At 46.2% G+C, this 18,560-nt stretch overlaps 1 protein-coding gene across 5 annotated transcripts; it reads right to left on the bottom strand.

The window, feature by feature from the left end:
* Positions 1-5,230: 5,230 nt before the first annotated feature.
* Positions 5,231-17,869, bottom strand: LOC309371550 (phosducin-like protein). 5 transcript variants are annotated; one of them, XM_081914350.1, is made up of 3 exons: positions 17,568-17,869; positions 15,896-15,926; positions 5,231-7,306 (listed from the first exon to the last, which is right to left on the bottom strand). In XM_081914350.1, exons 1-3 carry the CDS (start codon positions 17,572-17,574, stop codon positions 6,286-6,288), a joined length of 1,059 nt encoding a protein of 352 aa, XP_081770476.1. In that variant the 5' UTR covers positions 17,575-17,869; the 3' UTR covers positions 5,231-6,285. The 5 variants fall into 5 exon arrangements, with proteins under 5 accessions (XP_081770476.1, XP_081770474.1, XP_081770478.1 ...); XM_081914348.1 differs by lacking the exons at positions 15,896-15,926; positions 17,568-17,869 and adding an exon at positions 16,171-16,600; XM_081914352.1 differs by lacking the exon at positions 17,568-17,869 and having other exon boundaries at positions 15,896-16,123.
* Positions 17,870-18,560: the final 691 nt, after the last annotated feature.

Below are 18,560 nucleotides of genomic sequence, written 5' to 3'. Positions count from 1 at the left end.
ACTGAGATAATGTATAGATTCGGTCGGGGTTAGAATATAAACAAGGAAAACTCCACTTGGGTTATGGAGCCAAGCATGTCTGGTCATCGCCCTGGCAAGCAAGGGGCCGAGTGCTCAGCAGCGCAGGGACGACGAAGGGAACTAATAACCGTCTAAAACAACTTATCCGGCGGTGCACTAAACCAAGGCGGTCGCTGGAACTGAGAGGCAGCAGCCCCTGGCTGGACAGGGCTTGGCGGGGAAGAGCGCGAGGAGGTGGAGCCGGAGCCACCCCCGCATGCAGATGAGGCGCCGCCGCAGAGCATTGTGGGGGAGCACGAAACGGGCTTCGCGGGCCTTCGGAGACGTCGCAGATCCGTTAGGCTGGACCGGTGGATGATGCCCGACTGCAAGCGAGCGAAGGGTAGCGGGAACGGGGCCCTGGGGCGGGGCTTGGTATGCTCGCTGTGCCTTGAAGGGGTGCGGGAAGACGGCGGCCCGGGTCCGGGCGGAGCAGAAAGCATACTTACCTGGCAGGGGAGACACCTTGATCATGAAGGAGGTTTTCCCAGGGTGAGGCTCATCCATTGCACTGCGGGTGTGCTGACCCCTGCGATTTCCCCAAATGCGGGAAACTCGACTGCATAATTTGTGGTAGTGGGGGACTGCGTTCGCGCTTTCCCCTGATCTCTCGTGTGCAAAAAACAGAACTTAAGTGCTTTACTCATATTTTTATCTACGTTGTAGTCAACGTTCAAATTCATTTAAACTTTGATTTAAAAGAAAAAAAGTCTCAGGAAAGGAAGTTGGCCGCACTTTGGTCACTAAAGTTGCCTGACGAGGAGTGCTACTTGCTAGGAATCACATGCCTGGTTGGTCCCGGGAGAAGAGTGTTGCACCAAGTACGTGCTGGGTCTCATCCCAGTTTTCTAAGGCATTCAGACAAGTTCCTGCTGATCCTTTTCACGGCAACTCTTCTGCCTCCGTTTTGCTCAGTAACCTTTCCTTGGGAAAGTACCTCCAATCACCTTCTCTGTGGTATTTCCATTAACTACAATTACAGATAGGTAGCCGTGTTGGTCTGCCATAGTCAAAACAAAAAAAAAATCCTTCCAGTAGCACCTTAAAGACCAACTAAGTTAGTTCTTGGTATGAACTTTCGTGTGCATGCACACTTCTTCAGATACCTTTAAGGTGCTACTGGAAGGAATTTTTTTTTGCATTAACTTAGGTTAACAAGGTTTGTCCCGAGCTGGACTCCGTAGCTGGGGGGTGGGGAATGAGAGGAGCACAGCAATAAAGACGGACTAATTGGGCACACAAATGTGAGTAATAACGCCTGAAAGTTAAAGGGACCCCTGACCATTAGGTTCAGTCATGACCGACTCTGGGGTTGCGGTGCTCATCTCACTTTATTGGCCGAGGGAGCCGGTGTACAGCTTCCAGGTCATGTGACCAGCACGACTAAGCCGCTTCTGGAAAACCAGAGCAGTGCACGGAAACACCGGTTACCTTCCCACCTATTTATCTACTTGCACTTTGATGTGCTTTCGAACTGCTAGGTTGGCAGGAGCAGGGACCGAGCAACGAGAGCTCACCCCGTCGCGGGGATTCGAACCGCCAACCTTCTGATCAGCAAGCCCTAGGCTCTGTGGTTCAACCCACAGCGCCACCTACATTCCAATAACGCCTTAGGAATCACTGAAATCTATTTCTTCAACATCTGGGGATGGAGAACCAGCCCCGGCCTGTCTCTTAGGCTGTGGAGCCAAAGCATGTCTGGTCCTTGCCCTTATAATAATTGTAGTACTGCAGCTCATGCAACATGTTGACAATTAATATACACAGAACAATAATTATACATACTTTATCAACCTTCTGAGAAAAATACTAAACATTAAATAAAGCCACAGAGACTTGTGAACCGACAAGCCTAAGATGCACTTATAATGTCTGGTTTCAATAGATTTTTCAGATGCTGAACTCAGTCTTTTAGAGAAGTTCATGAAGATACCAACAAAAGGTAAGTTCGTTGTTATTCAAAATACCGAGAGATGCTAGTGGAGTTGTAGAGACAGGGTGCTGGCGTTTTGCACGTGTTTCATCCTGGCAGTACAAGTAATCAAGAGGCCGCTATTCACCCCCAATGGGGGGGGGCTTTTACTGGGGCTTGCAGGTAGCACACTCCCAATATAGTTTTCCGGCCTTCTTCAATGGTCGAATCTCAAAGTCTTGATACAGTGGCACCTCGGATTAAGTACTTAATTCGTTCCGGAGGTACGTACTTAACCTGAAACTGTTCTTAACCTGAAGCAAAGTTCTTAACCCGAGGTACTATTTCTGGGTTATCGGAGTCTGTAACCTGAAGCGTATGTAACCCAAGGTACGACTGTACATATATTGATATTCAATCTTAGAGAGAATACTCTTTCTTGGCTTAAGCTTAAAAAACTGATTTGCTATTGAAACCAGACATTATAAGTTCTTAGTCTGGTCAGTTCGCAAGTCTATGTGGCTTTATTTAATGTTTTATATTTTTCTCAGAAGGTTGATAAAGTATGTATAATTATTGTTCTGTGTATATTAATTGCCAACGTGTTGCATGAGTCACACTACTTTTATCAGCAGCACAGGTTGCATTTTCCCAGCTTATAATAATTGCAGGCAAGGCGCCGAGGGCTCGACAGTACAAAGTACTGTACAAAGGAACAGAAGCCTTTGGCCAGAGCGGGGCTTGGCTGGGAGGAGGAGGTGGAGCCACTCCCGCATGCAGATAAGGCGCCACCGCAGAGCATTGTGGGGGAGCACGAAACGGGCTTCGCGGGCCTTCAGAGAGGTCGCAGATCCGTTAGGCTGGATCGGTGGATGATGCCCGACTGCGAGCGAGCGAAGGAAAGCGGGGGCGGGGCCCTCGGGCAGGGCTTGGTATGGTCGCTGTGCTTTGAAGGGGTGCGGGAGGACGGCGGCCCGGGTCCGGGCGGAGCAAAAAGCATACTTACCTGGCAGGGGAGACACCTTGATCATGAAGGAGGTTTTCCCAGGGTGAGGCTCATCCATTGCACTGCGGGTGTGCTGACCCCTGCGATTTCCCCAAATGCGGGAAACTCGACTGCATAATTTGTGGTAGTGGGGGACTGCGTTCGCGCTTTCCCCTGACAATTCATGTGCAAAAAACAGAATTGATGTAGCTTCTTTACTATTTGCAGCATGTGACTGATGTCCTATATCACCCAAAAGTTTCTAGTGTAATATTGTTGTAATTTAGTCTTCGCGGTGCACGCTGGCCAACCATCTCGTCCTCTGTCGTCCCCTTCTCCTTGTGCCCTCCATCTTTCCCAACATCAGGGTCTTTTTCAAGGAGTCTTCTCTTCTCATGAGGTGGCCAAAGTATTGGAGCCTCAGCTTCACGATCTGTCCTTCCAGTGAGCACTCCGGGCTGATTTCCTTCAGAATGGAGAGGTTTGATCTTCTTGCAGTCCATGGGACTCTCAAGAGTCTCCTCCAGCACCATAATTCAAAAGCATCAATTCTTCAGCCTTCTTTATGCTCCAGCTCTCACTTCCAGTGTAATATATGGGAGGTGTATTTAAAATCGTTACTGTGCAATCCAATGTAAAGGTAAAGATTATGGAGCCTGGCAGTTAAGTCCAGTCGTGAACAACTCTGGGGTTGCGGTGTTTGTCCACAGACAATTTTTCCGGGTCATGTGGCCAGCATGATTAAGCCACTCCTGGCAAAACCAGAGCAGCACATGGAAACACCATTTACCTTCCCACCGGGGTGGTACCTATTTATCTATTTGCACTTTTTTTCTGTTTCATTTTAAGATCACGTTTTATTTTTCATTCAGAATTGCTGCAGGTTTTCATCATTCCTGCAGGTGGTAACCCAAAAGCTGCTATTTAAGCTGTGCATGTTGACACATACATCATATTAGAGTGACCTATAGAGACTCTAATCAAATCTACATTGAAGGAATTAAACTTAAAATGGCACATAGAGAAGAGACTCATAAATATATGGAGCCTTATTGTAACCTTATTGGTTTGTTTATAAGAATTCTATCCTGCCTTTCCACAGAAGACCCCTTAGGCAGCTTACAAAATTTAGCCATATGAAATCAGAATACAGTGGTACCTCAGGTTAAGAACTTAATTTGTTCTGGAGGTCCGTTCTTAACCTGAAACTGTTCTTATCCTGAGGTACTACTTTAGCTAACCATCGCCACGCGATTTCTGTTCTCATTCTGAAGCAAAGTTCTTAACCCGAGGTACTATTTCTGGGTTAGTGTAGTCTGTAACCTGAAGTGTCTGTAACCTGAAGTGTCTGTAACCCGAGGTACCACTGTAAAAACAATTAACAGTGCACTTTGACGTGCTTTCGAACTGCTAGGTTGGCAGGAGCTGGGACTGAACAATGGGAGCTCACCCAGTTACGGGGATTCGAACCACCGACCTTCCAATCAGCAAGCCCAAGGCTCAGTGGTTTACACCACAGTATACAAAACAGGAGATATACAAGAAGGTAGAACTCAACTACATAATTTGTGATACTGGGGATTGTGTTCATGCTTTCCACTAACTGGTGTTAAAAAAAAAAAACAATTTAGACTGCAGATAGTAGTTGATTTGATAATTATTTATTAAAATACAGCAAGTTTGACATTCATTTTTTATGATGTCTGTTAAATACTTGCTTCGCTGATTGTTTTTCATTCATTTATTCATAGAGCAGAGGGGTCGCAGGCTGCTGGACAGGTTTCAGCAGGAGGCTTGAGGTGGCTCCTCCATTTGGGAAGGGGGGTGGGGGGGTAGCAACTGGGTAACTGCCTTCTAGGTGCTAGTAAAGGGTGAGCATTTCTTTCTTTTTTTCCAAATTTTTTTATTGGTTTTCCAAATTTACAACAAACATAAAAGAAAAGCATTACAATATAAAAAACAAACAAATATACAAACAATTATCCTAACTATTATAATCCCACTTTTGTACCATTATTGAGTGACTTCCTCGAATCCCCCTAGCTGAGTTTCCATGTAAATCATTCTAACAGTTTTCCAATACTATTTTCAAATAAGATTACCGTTATTTTTGCACCATAACACTCACTTTTTTTCTCCTAAAAAGTAAGGGGAAATGTCTGTGCGTGTTATGAAGGGAATGCCTACGGGTGGCATGCCTACGGATTTTCCTCCTCTAAAAACTATGTGCGTGTAATGATCGGGTGCATGTTATAGAGCGAAAAATACGGTAACTTGGTTGATTAACTTCTTTCTTTCTTATCATATTAACTTCTATCCATAATATGCTATTTAACATATTTAACTCCTAAGCCAATATGGTACTCACAAATACTTCTACTTATATAATCTTAGAATATTTGGCTAAATAATCCTTAAATTTCTTCCATTCTTCTTGATACTCCTCCTCTTTCTGTTCGAGGATTCTTCCGGTCAGGCCAGCCAGCTCCAAAAAGTCCATCATCTTTATCTGCCATTCCTCCACTGTTGTAATTTCTTGTAATTTCCAGTTTTTGGCTAACAGAATTCTTGCTGCAGTTGTGGCATACAAAAACAATCTAATGTCTTTCATGGGCAGTTCCAAACCTATTATTCCAAGTAGAAAGGCCTCTGGTTTTTTTATAAATGTATATTTCAACATCTTTTTCAACTCATTATAAATCTTCCCCAGAAGTCTTTCACCTTGGGACACATCCACCACATATGATAAAAGGTGCCTTCCTTTTCTTTACATTTCCAACATAAATTATCACTCAAATGATAAATCTTTGTTAGGAAACTAGGGTTAAGTACCATCTATACATCATTTTCATTATATTTTCTTTTAGTACAGTACATGCAGTAAACTTAACCCCTTTCTTCAACAACCTTTCCCGATCTTCCATTATATTGTGCCCAACATCTCTTGCCCAATCTATCATCACAGATTTGACTTGTTCATCCTTTGTATGCCACTCCAACAGTAAATTATACATTTTTGATAAGTTTTTGACATTAGTATCTAACAACTCCGTTTCCAATTTGGTTTTTCCCGATGCAAAACCATTTTTCTTACCAAGCTTAAAGAGTTCATTGATCTGGTAATAATGTAGCCAATCCAATTTATCTTTAATTTGCTCAAATGGTCTTAATTTAAATCCTTCATTATCTTCCAACAATAAATCTGAATATCTCAACCATTTATTCTCCATATTTAACTTTTTCTGGGCCTTCTGGGCTTCCATAGGTGAAGGGTGGGCTTTTCTACTCGCCCCTTCACAGGTGCCTCTCTGCTCCCCCTAGGATGCCCTCAGTTGATCTCCAGGTCACTGTCCTCGCTGAGGCAGGAGGAGGAGGAGGCATCGAGGACAGAGGTGAGGAGCACCAGGTCCTTCTCAGGGAGCAGGCCGCACTCCTGCAGGAAGCCCTCCAGGTCCCCAGCGAAGAAGTCCTCACCCAGTTGGTCAGTGACACGGACAAAGTTGCCCACCAGTTCCCCACCCTTGTAGACCAGGAGTGCCGGCAGGGCGCTGGTGGTGAAGTGGGAGCTGGCGCCGATCAGGGAGCTCCGCACCCGGCAGAACTTGACCACGGGGTACTCAGTGGCCAGGCAGACCATGCATCCATGGAGGGAGTCGGCCCCTGGGACATCATCCTCGTAGACATGGACCATCACCAGGGAATTCTTGGGCGCTTTGTCAATGGTGTCCAGGAAGGCCTCCCCACTGTGGATCTCGACAACCTGCTGGAAGTGCTGCCCGCCGCGCAGCTGCAGCCGCATCTCCTCCATGCGCTGCTTGCGGTACTGCCGCAGGAACTCCTCGTCATCTGGGCCCTCGCGCAGCGCGCTGCACTCCTGCAGGGTCAGCTTGCCATTCAGCTTTTTCTGGAGCTCCTGCTGCTTCCGCTTGTCCTCCTCATCGTCCAGGTGGGACCTGCATGTCATCGAGAGCTTCTGGATGAGGCGCTTCATCTCCCGGCACTGTTCCTCCCGCTGCTCTGTCTCCAGCTGCTTGAATCTCCTCCAGTCGTTGATCACCCCTTTGGGGCCTGTGTTTACCGAACTGCCATCGCTGCTCGGCCTCTTTGACATGTCCATCTGTTGGTTAGTGGGGTCGCAGCATGCTGTTAAGTTCCCTTTCCTCATTGCTAGTGCCACACAGTCTTCGAAAGATTTGAAATTATTCTTTGTGGGCAAGGAAGGTAAGACAAATTCCCCGACAGGTCTCCTGTCACTCGTTCCCGTTGTTCCTATGTAACTCTTTCTGCAGAATGTGGCTTGGAAGAGACTTCTAGATCTATAGTATGTTTCACACAAGGAAGAATGTAAGCTAGAAGAAAACAGAGAGGTAGTTTAGTGGAAGAAGGCAGCTCAAAGTATAAGTGTTGGAACGACAGGAATACATAGGACTCAGGATCTGCGAGGAAGGAACTGGTTAGAAAAGGGCATCCATGGAGAATATTGATTGCTGAAATCTTGGATTGAAGAAACAAAACAAACCTCTCAACATTTCCTTAAGGAACAGAGGAGAGCAGTACTTCAGATCTAGACAGGGATCAAAGCCACTACATATTCCAGGGCAAAGGGCTGTTGCTAGCCTAGTGCCCCCCCCCCCCGTTTGAAAATGATGCTTTCAAAAGTAGTTTGCCATTGTTAGGATCCAAGCAGTCTGGCTTGGAGGTGCAAGGAACTAACTGTCAGGCTAACTGAGACAGGTAGGCTGTGCTGCTCACATGTCAAATTGGGTGCCAGAAAGCCGATCCCAATAAGGATCTGGTGTGTGGAGCGAAAAAGGTTCCTGATTTAGAGAAACAGAGCATTTTCGAGGGTTTGCTCCACTCTTTAAACTGCTAGATATTGCTGTGTAGCCACCATTGTGCTCTTGTCTGCAGCACTTTGCAGTGGAGTAAGAAAATCAGCAGGAACCTGCTGCTCTTCTGCAGTGTGCACACACACCCTGAGTTCTTCCTGTGTGTTATTACATGCCTGCAATTCCTCCTGCTGCACCCGTTTTTCTGGCACCGCCCCCAGACACTGATTCCTCCTTCACCCCCTTTTCCACAGCAGGCTCCCAAGGAGTGGAGAAATCAGCCAGAAGCTCCTCAGCTCCAGGCAGTACATCCTTCTGGGTTTTTTAACACCAGTTAGTGGAAAGCATGAACACAATCCCCCGGTTTCACAAATTATGTAGTCCAGTTCTACCTTCTTGTTATGGATTGTATATTCTATATCGGATTGCACAGTAATGATTTTAGATACACCTCCCATATATTACACTAGAAACTTTTGGATGAGATAGGACTCCCTCTCAGTCTGAAAAACAAACCGACGAGCAAAAGAAAATGTACACAAAAAAGTCCCAGGCCACTGAAAGTAAAGAAGCTACACTACTTCTATAACTCTCATTTCTATTTTTTGCACACGCGAGATCAGGGGAAAGCGCGAACGCAGTCCCCCACTACCACAAATTATGCAGTCGAGTTTCCCGCATTTGGGGAAATCGCAGGGGTCAGCACACCCGCAGTGCAATGGATGAGCCTCACCCTGGGAAAACCTCCTTCATGATCAAGGTGTCTCCCCTGCCAGGTAAGTATGCTTTCTGCTCCGCCCGGACCCGGGCTGCCGTCCTCCCGCACCCCTGCAAAGCACAGCGAACATACCAAGACCCGGCCGAGGGCCCCGTCCTTTCTTTCCGTCCCTCGCTCGCAGTCAAGCATCATCTACCCATCCAGTCTGACGGAGCCCCGATCTCTCCGAAGGCCCGCGAAGCCCGTTTCGTGCTCTCCCATAATGCTCCGCGGCGGCGCCTCATCTGCATGCGAGAGTGGCTCCGCCTCCTCCCGCTCTTCCCAGCCAAGCCCCGCTCCGGCCAAAGGCCTCTGTTCCAACAGCCGCCTCGCTTGTAGTCCTTGTACTGTCCAGCCCTCGGCGCCTTGCCTGCAATTACTCTAAGGACAAGGACCAGACACGCTTTGGCTCCACAGCCCAAGGGTCAGGCCTGGGGCTGGTTATCCACCCCCGACGTTGAAGAAACAGACTTCAGTGATTCCTAAGGCGTTATTACTCACATTTGTCCGCCCAAGTGGTCCGCCTCTATTGCTGGGCTCCTCTCATTCCCCACCCCTCAGCTACGGAGTCCAGCTCGGGACAAACTTGTTAAGCTAACTTGTAGTTAACAGAAATACCACAGAAAAGGCGATCGGAGGCACTTTCCCAAGGAAAAGCTACTGAGCAAAACGGAGGCAGAAGAGTTGCTGCGAAAAGGATCCTCAGGAACCTGTCCGAATGCATTAGCATTAAAAAGAAACCTGGGGTGTGGTGGGCAATGAGAACGCCATTAGAAGAACTAGTGCAGAAATTAAAGTGAGATGGAAAAGGAACGCCCTTCAGCTATTACCTGAAATATACTCAATACTGTATATATACAAGATTTCCACGAACGTCGTAGGATGGCGCTACGGGCCACATGATCTCCTGCAATGATTTTGTAAAGTTTTTTGCAGATAAAGTCGCTCAGATTTGAGAAGAGGTAGATTCCACCATGGGAGCAGGGCCGGGGCGGGAGAGTGGTAGAGTCCTGTCTAGGCAAGTTGTATGGGATCAATTCCAATCTGTTACCTCCGAGGATGTGGACAGGCTGCTTGGACGAGTGAAACCAACCACTTGTCTCCTTGATCCTTGCCCATCCTGGCTTATAAAAGCTAGCTGGGAAGGACTGGGCAATGGACTTTGTGGGGTGGTAAATGCCTCCCTCCGTGAAGGAGCCTTCTCAGACCCGCTGAAAGAGGCAGTTATTAAACCGCTTCTTTAAAAACCATCTTTTTTTTTTTTTTTTTTTTTTGCTTTTGCATATATGCCCATTGCATATATGCCCCAGGTTTATTACCCATCATCTCCCTCATGTCTGCAGTTTTCAGATCAACTGCCTATAAGACATTGGGGGAGCTTAAAGGATTCCTTTTTTATTCACCTCAAAACTGTGTAGGCATTTCCTGTGGGAACAACCATATCTTTCTGTTTTTTTTTAATATAATTTTATTAGGTTTATAATATACAAAATTCAAATTCCAAATACATGTTTCCATAAATCTAGTGGACTCCCCCCCTCTTCCGGACCCTGCATTCTCTGTAAAACCAAAACCTCAGCAATTTGTTGACTTATTTTAAACATAATAATATATCTTCCATTTTATCGTGATATCTGGTCTCTAGACATTTCAATCCGAACCCATTAATTTTTAGTTTCAACACAATAAAATTATTTCATTACACCACTTCTGTCTTGTTGTGCCTTATTTACCAATTCAAAGATTTACCGATACTGAAGCTATAATTTCCTAGAGAGAAGCATTTTTTAACATTCATACAACTTATAATGCTTTTTCAAATAGTCCTTAAATTTTTCCCAGACTTCCTCCGTTTCTTCTTCTCCCGAGTCTCGAATTCTGCCAGTCATTTCAGCCAGTTCCATATATTCCATCAGCTGCGTCTGCCATTCTTCCAGTGTGGGTAGATTTTGTGTCTTCCAGTGCTTTGCCATCAGGATCCTTGCTGCTGTAGTAGCGTACATAAAGAAAGTTCTATCTTTCTTAGCCACCCTCTGGTCTACCATGCCCAGGAGGAAGGCCTCCGGTTTCTTGGGTAAGGTAAGTCTAAGCACCTTTTTTAGTTCATTATGTATCATCTCCCAGAAGGCCTTCACCCTCGGGCAGGTCCACCAGAGGTGTAGAAATGTCCCTTCCTCCTCTTTACATTTCCAACATTTATTATCAGACAGGTGATATATCTTTGCAAGCTTGACTGGGGTCATGTACCACCGGTATGTCATTTTCATAATATTTTCCTTCAAGGCACTACATGCCGTGAATTTCATTCCGGTGTTCCATAACCTTTCCCAGTCTTCAAACATAATGTTGTGCCCCAAGTCCTGCGCCCACTTTATCATGGAGGATTTAACAATCTCATCCTGTGTATTCCATTTAAGCAGCAAGTTGTACATTCTCGAAATTAACTTAGATTTTGGCTCAAGCAACTCTGTCTCTAGTTTCGATTTTTCCTCCTGGAAACCCACTTTTTTGTCCGCTTTAAAAACTTCCTGGATTTGAGCATAATGCAACCAATCTCGCACCTTGTTTTTTAACTTTTCCATACTCTGCAACCTCCATTTATCTCCAATTTTTTCAATTATTTCCCAATATTTAGGCCAGTGGGCCTCCATATTGAGTCTTTTACGTGCTTTGGCCTCCATCGGTGAGAGCCACCTCGGAGTTTTACTCTCCAATAGGTCTTTATGTTTTGACCAGACCATAAAAATTGCCCTTCTGACAATATGGTTTTTGAACGATTTATGAACTTTAACCTTGTCGTACCACAAATATGCATGCCACCCAAAAGCATTATCAAATCCCTCCAGGTCGAGGACATCGGTGTTCTCCAACAAAATCCAATCCTTCAACCAGCAGAGGGCTGCAGATTCATAATATAACTTCAAGTCCGGCAGGGCAAACCCCCCTCTTTCTTTCGCATCTGTTAGTATTTTAAACTTTATTCGGGGCTTTTTGCCCTGCCAGACAAATTTAGATATATCCCTCTGCCATTTTCCAAAACATTCCACCTTATCCACGATCTGGAGGGCCTGAAACAGAAATAGCATTTTCGGCAATACATTCATCTTTATAGCAGCTATTCTACCCAACAAGGAAAGTTTCAGTCTTGACCATGTTTCCAAGTCTCTTTTGATCTCTGACCAACATTTCTCATAATTGTCCTTAAACAAATTCAAATTTTTGGAGGTCAAGTGCACCCCTAAGTACTTTACTTTTTTAACCACATTTAGTTCCGTTTCTTTTCTGAACTCCTCTATTTCAGTAGTTGTCAAATTTTTTGCTAGAACTTTAGTTTTTTGTTTATTCAGCTTAAATCCCGCCACCCGACCAAAGTCAGAAATTAATTCTAACACTCTTTTAGTACTAGAGGCTGGCTCCTGTAATGTTAATACCAAGTCATCTGCAAATGCTTTCAGTTTATATTGTTTCTCTCCGACCACAATTCCCTGTGCCAACCGGTCATTTCTAATCATGTTCAATAGCACCTCCAGGACTGAAATAAACAACAGAGGAGATAGAGGGCACCCCTGTCGTGTCCCTTTTTCAATTTTGAACTCCTCTGTCACCACGTTGTTTACTATCAATTTAGCTTTTTGTTCTGAATAAATTGCTTCTATTCCATTTTCAAACCCCCGCCCTACTCCCATCCTTTCCAATTTTTTCTTCATAAACATCCAAGAAATGTTGTCAAAGGCTTTCTCCGCATCAATAAAGATCAACACCGCTCTTGTATTTGAGTTAATCTGTAAAAATTCCAAAATGCCAATGATGTTTCTTGTGTTATCAAATAAATGTCTGCCAGGGAGAAAGCCTGCTTGGTCCTTATGAATCACTTCATTTAATACTTTCTTAAACCTGCTTGCCAAAATGTCTGCAAAGATTTTGTAATCCACATTTAGGAGTGAGATAGGACGGTAGTTTTTAAGTTGAGTTTTTTCAGTTTCTGATTTTGGTATCAACGTGATGAAAGCTTCTTTCCACGTTTCCGGTGCCTTCCTCCCCTCCATAATCTGGTTACAAACTTCCAACAATGGTTGTATCAATGAATCCTTCAATGCCTTGTAATATTTGGAAGTAAGTCCATCAGGTCCCGGAGACTTGCCCAGTTGGAGGTTCTGGATGGCGCATTCAATTTCTTGGATTGTAATATTACAGTTCAGGGTTGCTCTCATTTCCTGGGGTATTTTTTGTAATCCATTAGTTGTGACAAATTGGTCCACCTCCGAGCCTTTTTGTGGCCTTTGTGAATAAAGTTCTTTGAAATATCTCTGGAAACACTTTCTTATTTCCTCGGGTTTCTGAACCATTCTCCCTTCAGTCTCTAGATTTGTAACTGTGTTAAGCTTTTGTCTCTTTTTCAACTGCCAAGCCAACAACTTCCCGCACTTGTTAGCAGATTCAAAGGATCTTTGTTTCATTTGTTTAATTTTCCATTCCACCTCTTGATTTATCAGTTTCGAATATTGTGCCTGGAAAAACTTCACTTCTCTCAATACTTCCTTTGATTTAGGCCTGGATCTCAGTTTTTTCTCTCCTTCTCTTATTTTCTCCAAAATCTTCTCCTTCTTTTCATTCCAGAGCCTTTTTTTAATCGTGTTCTGCTGTATTAGAAACCCTCTCATAACTGCTTTACTTGCGTCCCAGATTGTTCTTTTTTCCACATTTGTCTTTAAGTTTATTTCAAAATAATCCTTTAAAACTTTTTGGGCCTTCTTAACAATCTCCTGATCTCTTAACAAAGCGTCATTCATTCTCCATCTGAAAGATCCGGTTGTATTTAATCTCAATTCCATTCTCAAAGCGTTGTGGTCGGAGCAGATTTTTGGGCAGATTTCCACTTTTCTGGTCTTAGGTGCCAGCCCTCTAGTTATCCATATTTGGTCGATTCGCGTCCATGTCATGTGGGCCTCAGAAAAGAAAGTTCCTTCTTTCCCTAGAGGGTTCTTGATCCTCCATATGTCAATCAAATCCAAATTGTCAGTCATTTCGAAAAAGGTTTTTGGTAGTCTGCCGTCTTTTCGTTAAAAACCATCTTTAGATGCTGCCAATATGGCCAACTATCGCCCAGTCTCAAATCTTCCATTCTTGGGCAAGGTGATTGAGCGAGTGGTGGCTGAACAACTCCAAGCACGCCTGGAAGTAGCGGACCATTTGGATCCCTTCCAGTCGGGATTCAGGCCTCATCATGGAACTGAAACTGCCTTGGTCGCACTGGTCAATGATCTCCGGCGGGCTAGGGACAAAAGTGAGAGCTGTTTCCTAGTTCTGCTAGATCTCTCAGCGGCTTTTGACACCATCGACCATAACATTCTTCTGGACCGTCTTGAGGGGCTGGGAGCTGGGGGCACTGTCATACAGTGGTTCCGCTCCTTCCTCCTGGGCCGTGTTCAGAAAGTGGTGTGGGGGATGAGTGTTCAGACCCCTGGGCTCTCACTTGTGGGGTGCCTCAGGGTTCTGTCCTCTTCCCCATGCTTTTCAACATTTACATGCAGCCGCTGGGAGAGATCATCAGGGGGTTTGGGCTGGGTGTTCATCAGTATGTGGATGATACCCAGCTCTACCTGTCTTTCAAATCGGAACCAGTGAAGGCAGTGAAGGTCCTGAGTGAGTGTCTGGAGGCGGTTGGAGGATGGATGGCGGCTAACAGATTGAGGTTGAATCCTGACAAGACAGAAATACTGTTTTGGGGGGACAGGAGGCGGGCGGGTGTGGACTCCCTGGTCCTGAATAGGGTAACTGTGCCCCTGAAGGTGCGCAGCCTGGGAGTCATTCGGGACTCACAGCTATCCATGGAGGCACAGGTCAATTCTGTGTCCAGGGGAGCTGTTTACCAGCTCCATCTGGTACGCAGGCTGAGACCCTATCTGCCCGCAGACTGTCTCGCCAGAGTGGTGCATGCTCTGGTTATTTCTCGCTTGGACTACTGCAATGCGCTCTACGTGGGGCTACCTTTGAAGGTGACCCAAAAACTAATCCAGAATGTGGTAGCTAGGCTGGTGACTGGGAGTGGCTGCCGAGACCACGTAACACCAGTCTTAAAAGACCTACACTGTCTCCCAATACGTTTCTGAGCACAATTCAAAGTCTTGGTTCTGACCTTTAAAGCCCTAAACAGCCTCGGTCCAGTATACCTGAAGGAGCGTCTCCACCGCTATCATTCTGTCCAGACACTGAGGTCCAGCGCCGATGGCCTTCTGGCGGTTCACTCGCTATGAGAAGCCAAGTTACAGGGAACCAGGCAGAGGGCCTTCTTGGTAGTGGCACCCGCCCTGTGGAACGCCCTCCCACCAGATGTCAAAGAGAAAAATAACTACCAAACCTTTAGAAGACATCTGAAGGCAGCCCTGTTTAGGGAAGCTTTTAATGTTTAATAGGTTATTGTATTTTAGTGTTTTGTTGGAAGCCACCCAGAGTGGCTGGGGAAACCCAGCCAGATGGGCATGGTATAAATAATAAATTATTATTATTAATTATTATTATTTTTATTATTATTACTACCACTACTACTACTGCAAAGCCATTGTCTGCAGAAAAGCTTATAAAGCCAGAGCAACTTCACAGTGTTTCTTGTGGATATCCAATCTGTTGATGTTACGGGGATGAGACCCAACACCTACTGTACTTGGTGGAATGCTCTTCTCTCAGGGACCAACCAGACAGACGTGTCTCTTGTGAATCCCACAAGGAGGCCGTGAGCACAGGATCCCTTCGGCACTCCTGATTCCTGGCAAGTAGCACTCAACATCAGGTAACTTTACTGAACAAAATGTGGCCAATTTCCTGAGAAGTTTGATTTTATTCAGAATTGCGACAAATTTGCAAGTGGAATACAATGTAAAAAAAGAGTATGAATAAGGCATATTAATTCTGTTTTTTGCACACTAGTCATTCCTCCTGTTGCACCCGTTTTTTTGGCACACACCCCCAGACACTGATTCCTCCTTCACCCCATTTTACACAGAGGGCTCCCAAGGAGTGAAGAAATCAGCCAGAAGCTCCTCAGCTCCAGGCAGTGCATCCGTCTGGATTTTTTTAACACCAGTTAGTGGAAAGCATGAAAACGATCCCCAGTTTCACAAATTATGCAGGTGAGTTCTACCTTCTTGTTATGTTTAGTATATTCTATATTGGATTGCACAGTAACGATCTTAAATACACCTCCCATATATTACACTAGAAACTTTTGGACTAGATAGGACTGTCTGTCTCAAGTCTGAAAAACATACCAAAGAGCAAAAGAAAATGTACACAAAAATGCCACGAGTCCTGCAAATAAACAGGCACCAATCACATGCCACAAAAAGTAAAGTAACACTACTTCTAGAACTTTCATTTCTGTTTTTTGCACACGAGAGATCAGGGGAAAGCGCGAACGCAGTCCCCCACTACCACAAATTATGCAGTCGAGTTTCCCGCATTTGGGGAAATCGCAGGGGTCAGCACACCCGCAGTGCAATGGATGAGCCTCACCCTGGGAAAACCTCCTTCATGATCAAGGTGTCTCCCCTGCCAGGTAAGTATGCTTTCTCTGCAGACCGGACCCGGCCCGCCGTCTTCCCGCACCCCTTCAAGGCACAGCGACCATAACAAGCCCTGTCCGAGGGCCCCGTCCCCGCTTTCCTTCGCTCGCTCGCAGTCGGGCATCATGTACTCGTCGAGCCTGATGGAGCCCCGATCTCTCCGAAGGCCCGCGAAGCCCGTTTCGTGCTCTCCCATAATGCTCCGCGGCGGCGCCTCATCTGCATGCGAGAGTGGCTCCGCCTCCTCCCGCTCTTCCCAGCCAAGCCCCGCTCCGGCCAAAGGCCTCTGTTCCAACAGCCGCCTCGGTTGTAGTCCTTGTACTGTCCAGCCCTCGGCGCCTTGCCTGCAATTACTCTAAGGGCAAGGACCAGACACGCTTTGGCTCCACAGCCCAAGGGTCAGGCCTGGGGCTGGTTATCCACCCCCGACGTTGAAGAAACAGACTTCAGTGATTCCTAAGGCGTTATTACTCACATTTGTCCGCCCAAGTGGTCCGCCTCTATTGTTGGGCTCCTCTCATTCCCCACCCCTCAGCTACGGAGTCCAGCTCGGGACAAACTTGTTAAGCTAACTTGTAGTTAACAGAAATACAGCGATACCTCGGGTTAAGTACTTAATTCGTTTCGGAGGTCCGTACTTAACCTGAAACTGTTCTTAACCTGAAGCACCACTTTAGCTAATGGGGCCTCCTGCTGCTGCCACGCCACCGCTGCACCATTTCTGTTCTCATCCTGAAGCAAAGTTCTTAACCTGAAGCACTATTTCTGGCTTACTGGAGTGTGTAACCTGAAGCGTATGTAACCCGAGGTACCACTGTACTACAGAGAAGGCGATTGGAGGCAGTTTCCCAAGGAAAAGCTACTGAGCAAAACGGAGGCAGAAGAGTTGCCGTGAAAAGGATCCGCAGGAACCTGACCGAATGCCTTAGCATTAAAAAGAAACGTGGGGCGCGGTGGGCAATGAGAACGCCATGAGAAGAACTAGTGTGGAAATAAAAGCGAGATGGAAAAGAAACGCCCTTCAGCTATTACCTGAACAATGCTCAATACAGTATATATACAAGATTTCCACGAATGCCGTAGGATGGCGCTACTGCAAAGCCATTGTCTGCGGGAAAGCTTATAAAGTCAGGGCAACTTCGCAATGTTTCTTGTGGAAATGCAATCTGTTAGAACGTAAGAAAACGAGATTGAGACCCAACACGCACTTGGTGCAACGCTCTTCTCCCGGGGACCAACCAGGCAGTCGTGTCTCTTGCGAATCCCACAAGGAGACCAGAGCACAGGATCCATTCGGCACTCCTGATTCCTAGCAAGTAGCACTCATCGGCACGCAACTTTACTGACCAGAGTGAGACCAGTTTCCTCAGACGTTCATTTTTTAAAAATCAGAATCGCTAACAATTTGAACGTGAAATACAACGAAAAAAAATAACATGAACAAAGCATATTAATTCTATTTTTTTGCACATGAATTGTCAGGGGAAAGCGCGAACGCAGTCCCCCACTACCACAAATTATGCAGTCGAGTTTCCCGCATTTGGGGAAATCGCAGGGGTCAGCACACCCGCAGTGCAATGGATGAGCCTCACCCTGGGAAAACCTCCTTCATGATCAAGGTGTCTCCCCTGCCAGGTAAGTATGCTTTCTCCTCCTCCCGGACCCGGGCCGCCGTCCTCCCGCACCCCTTCAAGGCACAGCGAACACATCAAGCCCTGCCCGAGGGCCCCGTCCCCGCTTCCCTTCGCTCGCCCGCAGCCGGGCTTCATCTACCGGTCCACCCTGACGGAGCCCCGACCTCTACGAGGGCCCGCGAAGCCCGTTTCGTGCTCCCCCATAATGCTCCGCGGCGTCGCCTCATCTGCATGCGTGAGTCGCTCTGGCTCCGCCTTCTCGCACTCCTTCCAGCCAAGCCTCAGCGAAGAGAGCGAGGGGACGTGGAACTCTGCCTGTGTCTCTGGGTTCGAGTGGCCGTCTTTGTTTTGACTGCCTTGTCCGACCGAGTTCTGCTTCCCCACACCACTCTGCCTACGATGCCGGTCTCTCGACCCTTTGCTTGATCTGCACGTGGATAAGCAAGCAGAGGAGATGACCAGACACTCATTGGCTCCATAGCCCAAGAGGCAGAGATGGTGTTTTTTTTAATTAAAAAAAAATTAAGGGAAATATTTATTAGTCACATCCAGTCACATTTCAGCCTAATTTTTTCCTGCCTATTTATCTCTTCTCCTTCCATCTGCCCTCGCCCCCCAGCCAAGCTACTGGGTTCCGCTCAGGACGACGAACATATTTAACAAAAGTTTACAGTTAACAGAGTACAACAGGGAGGACATTTAGCACTATTTTCACAAGGAGCTCCTAAAGAATAGAATAGCGGAAGCGAAAACTATCCGTCAGAACATAACCTTAGTATTAAAAAGTTACCTCTAGCCGAAAATAGTGAGAACCCCATAAGAAT

This window comes from Podarcis melisellensis, assembly GCF_964234715.1.
Source record: "Podarcis melisellensis genome assembly, chromosome: 1".
Classification (NCBI taxonomy): Eukaryota; Metazoa; Chordata; class Lepidosauria; order Squamata; family Lacertidae; genus Podarcis; species Podarcis melisellensis.
Note: the sequence above shows the minus strand (reverse complement) of the source record. Positions and strands in the feature narration are given on the sequence as shown.